The 17,177-nt window shown below is 38.9% G+C and overlaps 1 protein-coding gene across 1 annotated transcript in view; it reads right to left on the reverse strand.

Moving 5' to 3' along the window:
* Nucleotides 1-17,177, reverse strand: part of SPATS2L (spermatogenesis associated serine rich 2 like) — a 67,431-nt gene that overhangs the window by 32,281 nt on the left and 17,973 nt on the right. Inside the window, exons 2-3 of the mRNA XM_009284673.1 lie at nt 14,387-14,448; nt 2,582-2,690 (exon numbers count right to left, since the gene is read on the reverse strand). Of these exons, the coding sequence (XP_009282948.1) occupies nt 2,582-2,690; nt 14,387-14,425 (148 nt within the window). The 5' untranslated portion in view covers nt 14,426-14,448. The remainder of the gene's footprint in view (nt 1-2,581; nt 2,691-14,386; nt 14,449-17,177) is intronic.

A 17,177-nucleotide genomic window follows, 5' to 3' on the forward strand; every position in this document is an offset into this window, starting at 1 on the left:
GGACTGGCTGGGCATCGGTCGGCGGGTGGTGAGCAATTGTACTGTGCATCACTTGCTTTGTGTATTATTATTATCATCATATTATTATTATTTTATTTCAATTATTAAACTGTTTTTATCTCAACCCACGAGTTTTTCTCACTTGTGCTCTTCCAATTCTCTCCCCCATCCCACCGGGTGGGGGGAGTGAGCGAGTGGCTGTGTGGTGCTCAGTTGCCGACTGAGGTTAAACCACGACACCAAAGCCATATTTTGTTTCCTAGATGACATGACAATGCAGACAGAAGAAAACTTCTATTATGTGTATAACTATACATATATCTATATTTAATTACAGATGTACATACTTATGTACATATAAATACAATCCCCTCTCCTAAAGGTATACTATCTTTTGACAGACACCACATTTCAGTATGAAGAAATAAACCCAGACATTTGCTGCCTATTCTACTCCGTGCTGCTGAAAATATGCGATTTCACTTGACAGCTTTGTTAACTGTTTTCACAGTATCATCCAACACGCTTTTTGTGTTGTCTGTGTTGTCTTAGCTTTGCTTCCCTCACTTCCCTGTGAATACTATGCACGGTGAGGGTTATTTTAGGGATTCACCCAACTAACCCCAGTTTCCTCCTCTTGGAAATGCACTAACTGTGCAAGTCCCAAAGCCCTCATTTGAATCCACCAGTATATTTTCTTGAACACATCTACAAAGCAGCTGAACAGACCTTCTGATGATGCTTAATTAGGTAAACACTAACGTAGCAAATAAAACATCTGAACTGCTATTTTATTTAACTCAAATTTCACATATAGAAGTAAATTCATAATAGAGATATCACCTATATGCCACTCCAGATATGAAGCAAGATAGGCGCTGATCTCAGGAAACTAAATTTGAACATTTCTTGATTCAGCATGCAGCACCTCTGAGAGAAGAATTGAATGGAGGTGCTCAGCCTTTTCATTCAGCATGGCCGTCCCCATGTTTTTCACTGCATGTGGCAATGCGTTCTCTGTGGTTGTGATATTTCAATCTTAGCAATTTTTGTCATTCACGTGAAAAGATACTCGAAGTGCTAGATTCATTCTATCCACAGTGGCAGCTGAATGGACACATGTCTTTTCTCATGCTGTTTCCAAACAGTAACAAATATTGGCTGTTTTCAAATGCTCGCTTGCAAAGACTTCTGAACTCAAGGCACAATGATCATAAATTGATGAAGTTCAAACAAAGATCATTTGAACTCAGGTTACAACAGCTTGCTTTTCTTCAAGATTTTGTTGTACTCCTGCAAGGCTTGCTTTTGCCCTGTTTCTTCCTCATAGCAGATGACAACACATGGCTATGAAAGCACTTCCCCTTTTGAGGAGCCATTGGAAACAACTCAAAGACCAGAAGCAAGCAATGGTAACTTAAGACAAAATAAATTGAATGAAAGGAACTTACTGAATAATCATAGAGCAACCCTCCACTACTTTTCCCAGGACATATATTACAGGAAAACAAAATTATTGTTAATTAGATGCATCGCATTTTCCTTTCTCTGTGTGTGTGCACAAACTCCAATTTCCACACATCTATCAGAATCTGACTGTCTATGCAGATGCCTGAATCAAGAGGCACCATACAGATCTGATGGAAGAATTCTGATGCATTTATAAACAGTCCAGTTTGCTTGCATCTGTTTTTTGCATATCAGTAAGTAATTCCTAGTACATCATGATGCTTTTTGGCTGATACATTTTAGTAAATGAATCCAAACCAAAGCCAAAACTATTCTGAGGTAAAATAGATACGAAATAAGCAACTTGGTGAGATGGCAAATCAATATTATGAGGCATTTTTAAGATATACAGGGCTTCTGAGACCACTGAACTTCTAGTATCTTCTAAGCAGCCCTAAGCTACAAAGATTTTGAGAGGATTTGCTCATGGTATGCTATTATTCCTGCAAAGGGTTTCTTACAGACTTTGGTGAAAGTTCAAAATACTTGCCATTATATATTTATCAGAAAAGTGTTATTTAAATACAAGTGACCTTTCATTAGAGATGGTCTCATGATGCAAAATATAAACTCAGATCCAGATTTAGAATGGCTCGAACTTTCAACAGAGTCTTGGTTCAGCCATTATAAATGTCAAGGCTATTTGCAAAATTCAGATTGAGGTTTGAATGTCAATGTATGCATCAAGTTCAGGGTTCACGGGCCTGGTTATCTGCTTCAGAACTATCCCAAATTCTTATTAGTTACTGTATCTTCAATAGTGAATCATATTCTGACATATTTACTTTAAAGAGCATTAACTTTCATGCAGAATAAAGAATGTCTGCAACAAGAATGGCACCAAAAAATGGCAGTGTCAGGTAGAACAGATAAACAGCCATGTCAAACTCATACTGTGAAGAAGCAAAGACGCAGACAGGAGGATCAATTATAAAAAAGTGAACTTTAAGTGTCGCAATCATCTGAATTTCAGCAGAACAACAGAATATATTTTGAGCCACTAGAGACAGTGAATACTTTAGCATGCAACTGAATCCCTCATGCCTTAGTGAAAAAGGTACACTGTACTCACCATCCATGAAAGCTTGAACAGCCTTGTCTACACTGTTATCGAACTGCTGCAACACCAGAACTATCTCATTATTGCTTTTGTTTGGAACAATTGATCGGATTGCATTGATCTGGAAGGAAAAAAAGGAAGACAATAACATATCCTTAGACAACTCCTTTAGACAACAAGGTACCTCTGCGCCAATGCATGTTATACATGACATGCTTACAAGTATACAACAATGTATCTGTATGAAGCAATATCCATCCTCTCCCTACCTGGTCCATGCAAATAATGAAAACAATTTCTTCAAGAGAGCAAATCATAGAACTGGTAGCCAGTAAGCCTGGAACCAAATCCTACCCTCAGTCACAGCGGGAGAACTAGTTTAGTTAAACTGACAGAATTTGGCCTTATGCTTCTTTCCTACATGTTCTATTTTCTGCCACGCGACTTGACAAGACACATCACCTATACAAACTTATGGCGTATACAACTACTTCAACAAGGCTGTTGCATGGCCTTGCCACATCAAAGTTATGATCAGTGGTTTTTTGACATCTGGAAAAGTCACATGCATGCAAATAGTCACAGGCTAAAAGAAAACTATCATTTTTAAAAGCTCTAGTGGCGGCTCAGCATAATTTCAGTTTGCTATTTCCAATATATATATGTGACCAGGAAGCTTGTGTAACAAAATCCTGAACAAAGGACATGGGAAGCCAAACGCTTCCTTCAGGAAATTCTGCTGATGGATGAGGTGTTACACCCACAGATGATTCTGGCATGCCATGCTTTAATTTCATAGCATTTGCTATTCCTGTATTGTCTTCAGTATCCGTTTATACCAAATGGTAATTCAACCCACTATGTTTGAAATAAAATATTCCTACTGGAATCATGTTGATGATTTACTTTCTCAAGCCCATGTAATATAGCTGAAAGTAAATAGTTTCATGTAACTTAATTACTATATTGTTTTAATGCTAGACGGGCTTTACTAGGTAGTACCAAAATAAAAATACTTGGTTAAATGTAATCAGCAAAACTAACAAAAGCCTAAGGTAGTACTCTGAAAAAACAAGAGAATCAGTGCCAAAACCAGTCTAGTTGTTCCAAATCAGCTTTTTGAGCTACTGTGTCAAGCTATCCAGCATGTATTTATTATTAGAAACTTGTTATTGCACTGCAAATGTTTATCTGGCACCCTTCTTTGCCATCTTTCTGTGGGAATACATCCTTGATTAGGGTGTACTTTATTTACTGCATCACAATGTTGTCACGCTAATTTCTGATTGTGAAGCACTGGTGGTCTTTTTATTGTACTGTGAAATATAATTGTGAAAAAATAATACGTGAAGATAGATCTGTTTAAGGGAACTAGGCTGGCTTACATGGTGAGAGCACTCACACACTACCTTGTCTTAGCTGTCCATTGAAAAAACAATCTTTTCTAGATTCCCTTTATGGAGTCTCCATCAGTGGAGACACCAGAAGGTGATTCAGAACACTTAAGTGCTCAGACTTATGACCAAACATCTTGTTTTGCTGTAGTATGTTCACCCCACTCCTCAACCACTGTATTTCCCTGTCCCGTATACTAACATAAGCCACGACTCATTTCAGGTTCTGTTTCACAATGCCTGCTGGACTTAGCTTCAGCAGCGCAAAAGGTTGATACTTGCTTCAGCTAAATCCACACAAGATCAAACTTTCTGGAGGATGCTTTCTAGATGAGCTCATCTCTTTCACTGAGTAAGGAAGGCCACTTTCTGACTTCAGCACACAACTTTAGTACATCTACTTAGTACAATTTACTCTGCTCCTGTCCATCATCCTGTCACACATCTCTTTGCAGCTTCACATTTGCCCACAACACATTTCAAGTAGCAAGTCTAGCCTTGGACAACTCGGGCCACAACCATAAATTAGAGGGCAGTGGAGTTAAATTGCTTGTCTACTTCCCAAGGACCCTTTCCAAAGGCCTATCTAATTATCTGTCTAACGTTGCCACCCTATGCCAACCTATAATGTTGACACCCTATGCCACAAGCTAGGTCCCAACCCAACAGCTAGCTGCTTTGGAGTCTCTAGTAAACACAGGTAACTTTATGTTGGAAGTTCAGACAGGCTAGGCTGTGAACTGGACCGCTTGAACCAGAGGCTTTTGTTGCCAGAAACTATCCAGAAAATCTCCATCTGCTCAAGCTTATCTCTTCAGCTGATGTGTACGCATGGGGAGGGAAGTAGCAAGTACAGCTCTCTATGCACTGCAGGCATTCAAGTGAAAACCAACCCAAATCAACAGGATGTCCAGAGAAAGCCCTGGAAAAAGGAGTTTTATTCATCTTCTGATTGTGGGCACAGGCATGCTATTTACTGATAAAGCTGCAACAAGCATGAACTGAGCTGGCTCCATAACAATAAAAGTTGGCAAAGACACTAGGGTAGAGCAGGCCACAAGCTGCAGTCCATTTTACGTTCAAGCTGGTAGTTGCCAAACATTTCCACCATGTGGATTATATCTTCATATTCTCACAAAAACATCCCCTCTTCTTTCACAATCATGTGGAACATCTCTCTGCCTACTCAAAATTGCATAATCTCCTTGTGGCGGCTGCTTACAGGAAAAATAGTAAAAGGAAATATCTAATGTATTCTAACCATCTTTAAATATAAGCATGGGAATTTCATATGGCTTCTAGGTCCTTCTTTGCTATGAAAGGTCTGGAAGCCTCAAGAAGCATCTGGAAACAACAAAGTGAGGCCAAGACCACAGGATGGATCAGGCAACTCGCCACACACTGCAGTTTGGAAACTTCTTAAAGACATTAAGAAGAACATCTGTGGGGTGGAGAACACTGACACACAAGAACTCGACCAGGCAGACTATGTTTTAGACTACAGAATCTACTGAAGACTTTCTGTTTGCACTGTATGGTCTTTGTTAAGAAATCTTTGATTAATAGGAAAACCAGAATTAAAAGCTAAACTGTGCTTCATCCAACTAGTACTATGATTAAATACGAAAAGGTTATGGAAACATTCTAGTTGTGGAGATAACCCAAAAAAAGCAAGATTATGATCTTAGGAAGAATACTCACCAATACAGAGAAAAGAAATTTACTGTATGCTTTAACATAAGCATATGACCAACACTGTGGACACAGTCCTGTTTTAGTTGGACTATATAAAAATTTTATTTTGGTAATATTAATGTACTGCAGAGCTCAACAGTTCTACTGCCAAAACCTAACAATATCCTTTGTTGACTGTTGTACAAAGTATACATTTGTTTATCTTTCAATTTAGAAAATAAAATAATTAAGGAGTTTTATGAAAAAATTCCTCAGGAAAAGAACATCAGATTGCAAAGTAAAGCATCCAGGACTTAGGAAATTCCAAATCAGAAGTTGCTTACTTTTTCTTAATCTGCTTCCCTTGTGTATGTACGCTATGATACCCAGGATACCTACAAGTTCTTAGTGTTTCTGCTTTCCAGATTTCTGTAGTGACTTATGTGGGATAAGACAGATGAAAACTAAAATTTGCAACCAGTAGGATATGTCAATATTAAGTAAAATATATATATACACATACATACTGCTCTGTTCAGAAACAACAAAAGCAGATATAAACCCAGAATTCCAACAGAGGAGAAATCCCAAAAGGTTTTGTTCTGAAATAAAATATCTTGTCTTAAAAATTTTTAGGAACAAAATGGAATAATGTTACCATATTTTTTCTGGAATTTCAAAGACGGACAGTGTGTGCCAGACATCAGATCTCCAACATATGCACTGTTTGACTGATGTTTTCATCCAGAATACACTGGAACTATTGAACGCAGGCAATGAAAAAGTCAGGGATTTCTGGACATCCAAAATTGTTGACAAATGGCTACAAGTCTCAAATTGTGACCTGACAGTGTTTCTGGGAGGAGGACAAGGCGTGTTGAGCGCGACTAGGCCTTAGCCTAGAAATGCAATTCCAAGGTCCCTGATATTCCACCTTAGTCCTTTCATCCTGGTTTCAAAAATATGTGTAGATTTCTATGTTTGAAGCCCAGGTCTGTCCCCACATGTGAAACATGTCCCATATATTTCTGGAAAGGGACATAACAATACAAAAGAAAAAGCCAAAGGGAGGGGTAGACAACCTTCCTGACAGTGTAAGCCTAAGAGAAATGCAATTCTACAGCTGAAGGTCATAAGAGATATCACAGACTGTGATGAACAGAGGCACAGCAAAGCTCCAGGAATGCTTGACAAATACAAGACAACAAGTGGGAGATATATTACAGGGCTGGATGTAAGCTGGATCTAGGTAGCCCAGGTATGCTGGCTCCCCTCTGCTTCACCTGCTAGTTCAGGTGATAAACCAGCCCTTTCGCTAGTACAGCTATACACTTCAACTGCTTACAAGTCTCCAGCTGCTTGAGAGAAGTCAGTCACTTCCCAATCCAGAAAACTATATAGAGCTCATTTTTATTAAAGGTGTGATAGGGTGACTCCAGAGCAGGAGATAATTCCCAACTTTATCTCTCCAAACTTATAGTCCTCAAACTTACCAAGAACGTCCATCTTCTCAACATGTAAGCAACAGATTATGGAACTAGAGTAATCCAATATTGTATGACTTCTCATCAACAAATTCCTTTTTAAAAATATTTAACATCCTAAAGGATGAAAAAAAAAGTACAAGAGCCAATCTCCTAACATGCAGTGATACTGCATTAATACCTAACAGCCTGCAAGAACAAACTCACAGCAGTGTACTTTATTAGATTTATTTCCGTGTATGTGGGAGAAAACAGTTTTTTCCTACTCGCTGAAACCTGACCGTAGGAAGAACAACATTACCAGACAGACTACAGGGAAGTCAACTATTTTAACAATTTTGTGAATCATCCTGTCTTTATCCAGTGTAGATTCCCAGTGAACTTCTGTCATCATCTGGACACTAGACAAGCATTCCGGGACATGAAGAGAATTTAGTAACATACCTTCTGAACCACAGATAATTGTGCTGTTAATATCAGCATTAGTTGAGAAGCTGTCACTGACAGCAGTTAAATTCCTGGGCTTTCCCTCCTGTAGCCTGACCGGAAAGCACATTTCTTTGTTTACTACTAAGATGACTTGCTCAGAATTTCAGCTTACAAAAGCTACTTTAAAGCAATCACAGATCTAAAATATAAAGCTGTGATCTTGAAAACAACTGTGTATGCTCAAGAACATGGAAGACAGAACCCAGATCCACCTCCATTTAAACCCACGATCCAGAGACCTACCTTGCAAGCATGCATTTAATTCCTGCGGACCTAGCTACTCTTCTGGATAAGGCTAAAGTTAGTTCAAAGTTTAGAAGACTTTTAAACCACTTTTCTGAGCTGAAGTCTTAAGCACACACTTAGCTTGAAATGCTTGCTCAAGCCCTGTTAAAGCTGCTGCACTTTGAGCCAGGTTGTGTCTCATCAGGACCAGAATTCCACAGTCATGAGGTCGCTTTTAATCAGTCTCTTACACAAATTGCTGAGGACTGCCCAGGAGTGATATCAAAATTGAAAGAGGTTCCAAGTCCCCTCAGATAAGCTGTTTCTACCCCAAAATAAAATCCCCAGGGTCTGATCAGATATACTTGACTATTTTTGAGGATTACTGTTAAACTATAGGCAATCTTACTTGGGGCAAATTTTTGGCTCGCCTAAAAAAAAAGAAAAAAGAAAATTCAGTAACAGGCTACTTCTAAGGAACATGGCACACAGAAGAAGAGGACACCGAAATTTTAACCTCTCATGGTATCTTACTTGAAGTCCTCATGAACACCCATCTCATGAGACTTTCCTGAAAAAAAATCAAGCTCAAAATTCAGTAACAGGCTACTTCTAAGGAACATGGCACACAGAAGAAGAGGACACCGAAATTTTAACCTCTCATGGTATCTTACTTGAAGTCCTCATGAACACCCATCTCATGAGACTTTCCTGAAAAAAAAATCAAGCTCAAAAAGAAATACAGCCTGCCTCAAAGTTGTGACAGCAGATTACCTACTCCACACCCAGAACCAAGCTGACATTGCTGTGTATTCCTCCGAGTCCTTTAGGTTCTCTGTCAAGTTTCAAATGGTTCCCAGGCAACTGTAACAACATGGAATCAATCACTGCCTGTTTGCTGCTCTACTCCATCTGCTCCCCCTTGGCATCATCTCAAAGAGGATGTTTCTGGTGAATAAGTAACATATCCGGGGTTCAGAGAATTTGTTTATATATTTCTGACATAGTGACAAATTAAACTTCTTTGCTGAAAGCTCACGGCTGTTCTGAAACCCATGAACACAGCTGCTCTAATCCCCTTGAAGTAAGTTACTATTATGGTCACTTATTCAGTTAGAAATATTCTTACTTATGCTTGGTTAGGAACACTAACACAGATCCACCTTCACTTTGTACTAAACATTAAGATCAACAGATTTTCTCTAAGTTAGGAGCTAAATTCATTTAGAAGTATGGTTATGAACGAATACACAGACATTTTCCTGCTTTATTTTTACTGCGTATCAGTAGCAATCTTTATGTACACAAATACACCATATATACTCACTGCAACTCAGGACAGGTAGCAGTGTAGGCCACGTTCAACTAGATTACACCTCCAATTGGGGTTGACCCAAATCCTGCAAGAGGAGCAGGGAAGAAGGGCTGTCTCCAGAACTCTGCTGGTTTCTATAATCTAGGAATTTAGCATTAGCAGATGTCCTGGCTACATTAAGCAGGAAAATGCATTTTAAAAGCACTTCATGGCAGAATTTTTTAAGGTTTTGAAAACTCCTACACAAACGTATTTCATAAATACAATTTGACTTCGCTGCATTAAAAGCCTATTTCTTACATTGGAGACACTTTTCTGTCTGATTTACTGAGTTCATCATGACACACTGAACAAGTATTGTTAATATCCCCTTTGAGCAAGATAACAGCTTTGATCAGGTCTGCACCTCTTTCCACTACATGACCTGTTTATCACACTGATACCTTCGGATCACTTATCCCCAATAAGCACAAAACAAATTCTACTTGCTGCAGTAAACTACTTTAGGCAATCATCATGGATTTATTATATCGCCCCGTCCCCCAGATTTGTAAACTAATTAAATGGAAAAAACAGACATTTCAGGAATCCCGAAAGAACATATTCAAAAACTTGGCTCATTAAGAACTGTTCTGCTTGAATAATGACAGCACATTTAGAGAACTGAATCTATAATATCCTTAACCCAAGTTAAATGGCTCATTAAGTGACACAAGTGCATTTTGATCAACTTGCTGGTCTTTGGACTAAGTCCATCTACTTCAACACATGGGCAAGGAACAGCTGCAAAGGTCAACTTTAAGGAGACCTAGTGAAATCATAGATTGGAAACTATCTGCTTTTGTAATGCATGATTTTAAATTTATATACTACTTCCATTCTTTCCACTATGAATCCTACTCTTTGCTTGCATGCTGACTATCGCTTATGAAAACCACAGTTATGGTGCAATGTAAACAAAACTGTGAAGCCCCCCAAAACACTATGAATAAAGTTTCCTTCTTGCAGTTTACGGAACAAACCTGCCCATCTGCTCCTACAGCTCTGACACTTGAAATGACAAATGAAAAAGCAAGCCTTTCAGGAGAACTTTAGCAAAACTTTACTCCGAACAGAATCCCAAAAGGAGGATTTTCATCTGAACAAGTATTTTGCTAGTTCCAGCTGACACCAGATCTCACTTGTTCAAACATATTTAGACACACAATAAATAAAATAAAAAAGATAGGCCCAACAGCAAGTCCTGGAGTTTGAACAATTCCCAGTATTTCTTTGGATCAAAACCAAAATCATATGCCAGAGCTCAATGGCTAGCCTGGGAAGTGCCTGATACTCACTCTTCTCTTGTTAAACTAAGAGGGTCTAATTGCTGTAGGAGACAATACATCACTTGTATTCCTCACTCCTATTGCGTCTTCTGTGGAGGCCTTGTCATTCAGACTCTCAGCACCTCTTCTGGTGATGTACTAGGTTAATGCTTGAATGCCTCCATTAATTTTATGGAATTATTTTGGATTTAAGCCAATGAGTTTGGCCCATTTTATCCTTTAATCCAGTGAACTTGTGTGCATACGATCTGAACTATGTATAGCTCTCAGTCTCTGAAAATCTTGATACTAGAAAACAAGTCCTTAGTTATACTGTTTTTCAGGCACAGAGATGAGTATAGTCAGAGGCAAGAGGGAGAGTAGCATAGTGAAGGATGACTATAAGCAAGGGTCAGGGCAGAGGGAATTACTCTGAGAGAGATCCTGATAGTAAACTTCTCCCTGTACTAGCTATGCAGGCATGTAACGACCCTTGTGGCTGCTGAAATGCAGAACCTGTGTTATTCCAGAAAATTTGTGGCTTATATGCATACAAATATGGTAATCAGAACAGTCCTGGCTCCCCACAAGAGTATCACAGCTGCAAGAGCCTTTGCCAACTACAGAAACTTCCATTAGCCTTCCTGACATCACAGGCCAACATTTATATAAATCTCTCGGGGGGGGATATGTGTGTGTGTGTAAGAAAAGATATAAAATAGAATGTTTAACCTATTGACTTCATGAACTATTTCAGCTGAAATGCCAAGAATGAATTATAGAAGTATCAGGACTACAGTAGCATTCTCTTTGACTCAAATTAGGGGTAGGGTCTTACAGAGTCTGTGTGTGAGCATAATGCTCAAAATGTGTGCCTCAGCCTCACATCACCTTTAAAACAGTGGCAGAGGTCTTATTTCCTTGAATAACTAGAAGCTGATCACGGAGAGAACATGGCGAAAGGCCACCATTAAAAAAAAAACAAAAAACAAACAAAGAAACATTATGCTAAAACTTCATAGGCTCTGTACTACATTTTTGTCACAGAGAAACAATGTTCAATTTAAGGAGAAACTTGTGTTTTACTTTTGCAGAAACTTACAAGAATAAGTATTTGTGTGCAGATATACAGCTCCTTTGGCTTCATTCAAGTCCTAGCAGGATCAAAGTCTTAAATATATTATGATCTGCAAGCACTGAGGTAGAAGAAAGGGAGAACTGGGAAGGAACTGTATTCTATTCTGTTCTTTTTAACAAGGCCTGCTTATATTTGTGTTGATGGCAATGGATTTGTGGAGCTCAGCAAAAGTAATTAAATTTATAAATCTTTGTTTTGTCTCCCAGAAATACTCCCCCTCCAAAAGGTGGATAAAAGTAAAAATTAAACTCACTGCTTCAATGTTGTGTAGCATGACCATGTCTTGCTCTGCAAGTTTTCTAAGCGAGAAAGGGATTCAATTTTGACTCTCTTACCAGGACACTGTAAATATGTGTGCTTTTCAGAGATGCAAACGAAGTCTTTACATTTTAGCAGTCTATGTGCAAATAAAATTAAAGCCAACCCAGCAGGACATATCTGTTCAACCCTTTCCTCGTATTTCTAGTGCATTACTCAGAGGGTTCTAAAGCTACAGTTGCTTTAGGGTTACTCAGTTTGTTGCTGACAGAAAGAGCCACCATACTGTAAACCAAATATGAGATGTCAAATGGAAGTTCTGTGCCATCGCAATCTCATTTTAAAAGAAGACAGACTTGTCCAGGTGAAATGGCAAACTGAGCATGCTAGCTTCTCAGCTGATGTATGTTGAGTTCACTTCAATTGATTTGAGAGTTACTGTACTTTACCTTCCAGCACTCTGGCACTAGGGGATAGGATTTGATGACATTACTTTCTATTGCAAAATCCATCATGCTACTCAATATTTAAACCCTGTGCTGTTATTAAGGACTAAGGAAGATGCTCATCACCGAAATACAGATTCATGTTGACACGCTAATCCTCAAGCACAATGAGTGATTCAGGACTTAACAATAAATGAAGGAAAACAAGTCAAAAAGCAGGCACCTGGGCAGCGCAACAGGTAAGGAATTGTTTCCCACCAGGGGATATAAAGCAAAAAAGTTCCATGTCTTTTGAAAGCAAAGAAAGTGAGTAAGCAGTGACAGATGGATACAACAGTCTGAACAGGAACTCATTCCCACCTGAGCTACTTAGTATAAATCATCACTTGTTATGCTGTTTCCTCAGCAGCTTCATTCATGTATTGGTGGGCAGGTAACAGTTTGTAACTGTTCTTTCAGGAAACATCATTAGCAAACTGAAACTTGAGGAAACCTAGTTTCAGGCTCAGTAGTTGTCATGGTTCATCAAGTCTTTATAAACCAAATGCGATGTCTAAGCCATTAACTGCTGGTCATGATCAGTTCTGAGAAATGTATTACCTGACTGAAAAGTTCATTATTTGTGAACTCGAAGCAAAAGACCTCTAGTTCAAGGCTATTTCTTTTTTCTGTTATGCTGTGGTGTGTTATATTACATCTTAATACTCTGTCAATTCTTGGGACTTTTCTGGATTGGAAAGCCACATTTACAGTATCTTGCACACATTCCTCAGGCCAAATGATTTTTTCCTTTTTATCAGTCCACCTAATCGCAAAACTGAAGTTCTGAATTGCAAAACTGAAGCTAGGCAAATCTTTTTCTGCTGAATAATTTTTTCTGTCAGCTCAGGAAAAGAGTTAATCCAAGGAATCATACACAAATTTTTATTCTTTTCCTTTCCATTGACAGGCTTAGAGAGAAGAGAATTTTTCACGTGCCTGCTGCCCTGCAGGATGTGTAGTGTGCCACAGGCAGGTCTTATGATATAGCGGAAGATGACTACATTTCTCAGTTTCACATTGCCCCCACTGTTTTGTATTTCCTTGATATTTAATCAGTCCTGATCCTTTCTCTTTCCTTCCATGAAGTGAATGGGCCTAATCAACTTTTCACTGATACCTGGACAAACTTGGGCTCACTGACAGAATGGGATTCCGGCCTTTAACAGTTATCACACTGCCTTAAAACAGGGAACCCATTAGCCTTCTCTGCACTTCCTAAATGCAAAGCTCCATCTCTCTTCTCAAACATGAAATGGAACAAAACCTGATTTTATAAAAGATGACAATTCAGGTGAATTCTCAAAATCTTGGCTTCCTTTAAAATACAGCCCTATCATGTTATACTGCTACAGTCTTCCCACTTCTCTCTCTCTCCTTTTTTCCTATTCTTTGACAGATGTCCTGGCTTCCTATTTATGTTGGTGGAGAGTATCTATGGGTTAGACTGTCTCTTCACAATCTGCCTGCTGGGAGTCACAAAAGATCTCCTGATCTACCTCATATTTGTATACTAATTAGCTTTAGGTCCTTTACTGCTCCTGAAAGGGTGGTGAGGCTCTAGCACTAGCCAGGGTATGGAGAGGACCTACTCAAGCACATAGAATGCAGTTAAAAGCAGAGCTACTTACATAGGAAAAAAAGTATACTCTTTTCAGGCCCTGTAATTTTAGGAATTGCCTTTAAGGAGTGCAGATATGACATTTTTGGTCAGAAAAATTATTTTCTAAAGGGTGTGTTTCTTCAAAAGTTGTACTTCGTACAGCAGCAATTGTCACAAAGTGCTATTCTCCACAGCATCAGTGTGCACAGGAATCACAAAGGGATAAGAGAAGTCTATCTCACAAAACATTATCTCTTTGCAGAAAAGCAAAAATGTTTCTCATCAACCAAGATTAATATACTAATCCTATCAATACCTGCCTGTGTACTTAACTTTATGCACAGAGTCAATGCATATTAAAGTTAAGGATGTGAACAGCGTTTGAAGGAGCAGGGATGTATGCAAATATCATTTTGGTTTGCACTGTACTGTTACTTGAACCTACCTTTTCCTTGATATTTACAGGAGAATTGATTTCTGCCATCTCTCTTCAGGTGAGAATGTTGTCTGTGAAAGGAGGAAAAAAAACCAAAGAGATTCATTTGGAGGTTTTAATCCCAATCTGTCAAAGCTACACCCATAAAGACTAATTGCATGTGCTTACCTATAAGCATTAGAGAAACATGAGAACACAATGTCCTGCACAGCAGTGCTCAATCTTGCCAAAAAGCAAAGCTAGTCTGAATTTCATACTTGCCCCAGATTAGTTCTGCAAACACATTTTAAAAATGCCTCATAGTTATGAATCTGGATAGAAGGGGTATCGTGCTTCTCCCAGACATGTCTCTTGGACCCTATTCATTATTACTTGATACCTTTGAGGCTTTAAAGAGGAGGAATACCTTAGACAAACTCAAAAGCTCCTATTTTTCCATTCACAAGCAACCCCAATTTTTGCCAGAAAATTTGTCTGAAGATCCCATCTTAAAATGCAGCTAAATGTGCCAGGAGGTTAGGCTGACAAGTGCTGCATGGCTGTTTTTTGGTTTTTGGGGTTTTTTTTTTGCAAAACTGATTTAGAGGATTTAGACACACAGCTCCTATTGAAGCTAACAGAGTCTGTATAGTTAAATCTCCAAGTCTGCTCTGAAAACTTGGGCACATGAATGGAATTTGCATGTGATTAAGAAACCCTGCAATATGCTTTCTATTTCCAGTTATGTGGCCGGGTAAGTGAGAGACACTGTACCACATGATGAAGAGTTAACACAGGGAAGGGAGTCCAGTTGCCTATTCCTGCTTTCATCAAAACCGACTGCCTTAGACTTCAGTAAGAAACAGGCTTGAACCTACACATTTTAAAATTAAGTCACACACAAAGAATTACAGCAAAGACTAAGTCAAATGGAATAAAAGCTTGGTTTGGTCACCAAATTTAACTCTATTGTACACTGACAAGAAGGTATAGATGTATATAAATGAGAATGAAATCTTAGTTCTTTCCAAGTTTTTAAGTTGAAACACTTCCTCCTTTTCCCCATTTGAGCCCTTTGCTATGTGGACTGATATGAGAGTTCTCATAATTCTTCTAAATCTCTTTTAATGCTCTTAAACAATCCTCCCTTAACTCCTGCTTTGAAACATAGCACTTCAGTGGAGTTCAAACTCCGGAAACTAAGTGCTTCTATTACAGTATCCACTGATAGCGTTTAATCTTGTTATTAATTTTTGCATGCATCCATTTTCTAATTAAAGAGATGAGATTCAAGGAAGCACATTTTCAAAAATAACGTGACTTTGTTTGTGGTAAATGGGGAAGAGACGATAGGAAGAAGAAAAAGGAATGAATGTTTGAGTTTTGGTCTGATGAAGAGCAGACACTGAAATATGGAAACGCTCAAAAATAAGGTGCCAGAAGAAAAAAGTAACCCTTTCCATTGCCAGTTATTAAAAAAAAAAAAAGCTTGAAATGAGCAAGGTTCCTCCTGCCATCTCTATTTTACTATACCATGAACAGATACTCTCTATTAAAACTCGCATACCTTATATCTGTCTTTAGGCAGTGGCTCAATCACTTTGCTAAGACGCTGAGCTGCAGTCTTACTATGTCTGGTAAGGCTTCTGCCTGGCAACTGGGCCACTCTGTCACTCTGAATGCCTTACTGTCTGCTGGTATCTCAGATCACAAGGTTCCCCTCCCTGCCCCTCTTTAAATCAAGGATGAAAGAGCTCAAATTAGTTTCTTTGTCAAACCCACCCAATGGCTAAAAGAGTTATAAAACATCTGGACAGAGCAGGCAGGAAGATCACGCAGAATGAGCTTGGGGCAACTCCATTTCCAATATTTAGTGTGTTCCAACAACTAAAGGAAAGTGTTGGGAAAATGATTGTAGTCTGTAGTCCCTATAACACTTTTTTTTTATGTACTTGTCTTTTGCTGTCAGCTATTTCTCATGCCAAATGGGCACAGAACATGAGATATAGGTCATCAAATTTCCCATGCAGACTGGAGAATTTAGCTCTAAAATTACTCTGAGTCTTCATCTCCCTTACTGCTTTTCAGAAAAGCATGCCTTCTACCTAGTGACATCAAAACCATGCTGGGCCGATATTATTCTCTGTTTAATAGATAATTGTATGTTAAGGAATAGTTAAGGAATTTGACTAGTTTGCCCTTATATCTACTATCTAGCAGCTTTTGTAATATTACAGACAACTGATGGAAGCCTGCCCTCTTGCATACCAATTTAAATACACTTAATCTGATTTAACACCTTATAACAACATTAACAAAAAAAATAAGAAAAAAATTGTTCTTGAAGAACGAACACACAGCACAGAAACAAGTACAGTAAGGATTATAGCTAACAAACCCTTCTGGCCTTAAAAGTCTATTAATCTATAAAAAACAATAAATAATGGGAAGAGATCTTTGTCACCTGAAATCTTCTGGTTCTGCTTTTTGAGCATATATTTTATGTGCTTATATTTATTGTGCCCCTGTACTCGGCACTGGTGAGGCCGCACCTCGAATACTGTGTTCAGTTTTGGGCCCCTCACTACAAGAAGGACGTCGAGGTGCTGGAGCGTGTCCAGAGAAGGGCAACGAGGCTGGTGAGGGGTCTGGAGAACAAGTCTTATGAGGAGCGGCTGAGGGAACTGGGGTTGTTTAGCCTGGAGAAAAGGAGGCTGAGGGGAGACCTCATCGCTCTCTACAACTACCTGAAAGGAGGTTGTAGCGAGGTGGGTGTTGGTCTCTTCTCCCAAGTAACAAGCGATAGGACGAGAGGAAATGG

The sequence above is a fragment of the Aptenodytes forsteri genome, unplaced genomic scaffold, assembly GCF_000699145.1.
Source record: "Aptenodytes forsteri isolate BGI_AS27 unplaced genomic scaffold, ASM69914v1 Scaffold183, whole genome shotgun sequence".
In the NCBI taxonomy this organism is placed as follows: Eukaryota; Metazoa; Chordata; class Aves; order Sphenisciformes; family Spheniscidae; genus Aptenodytes; species Aptenodytes forsteri.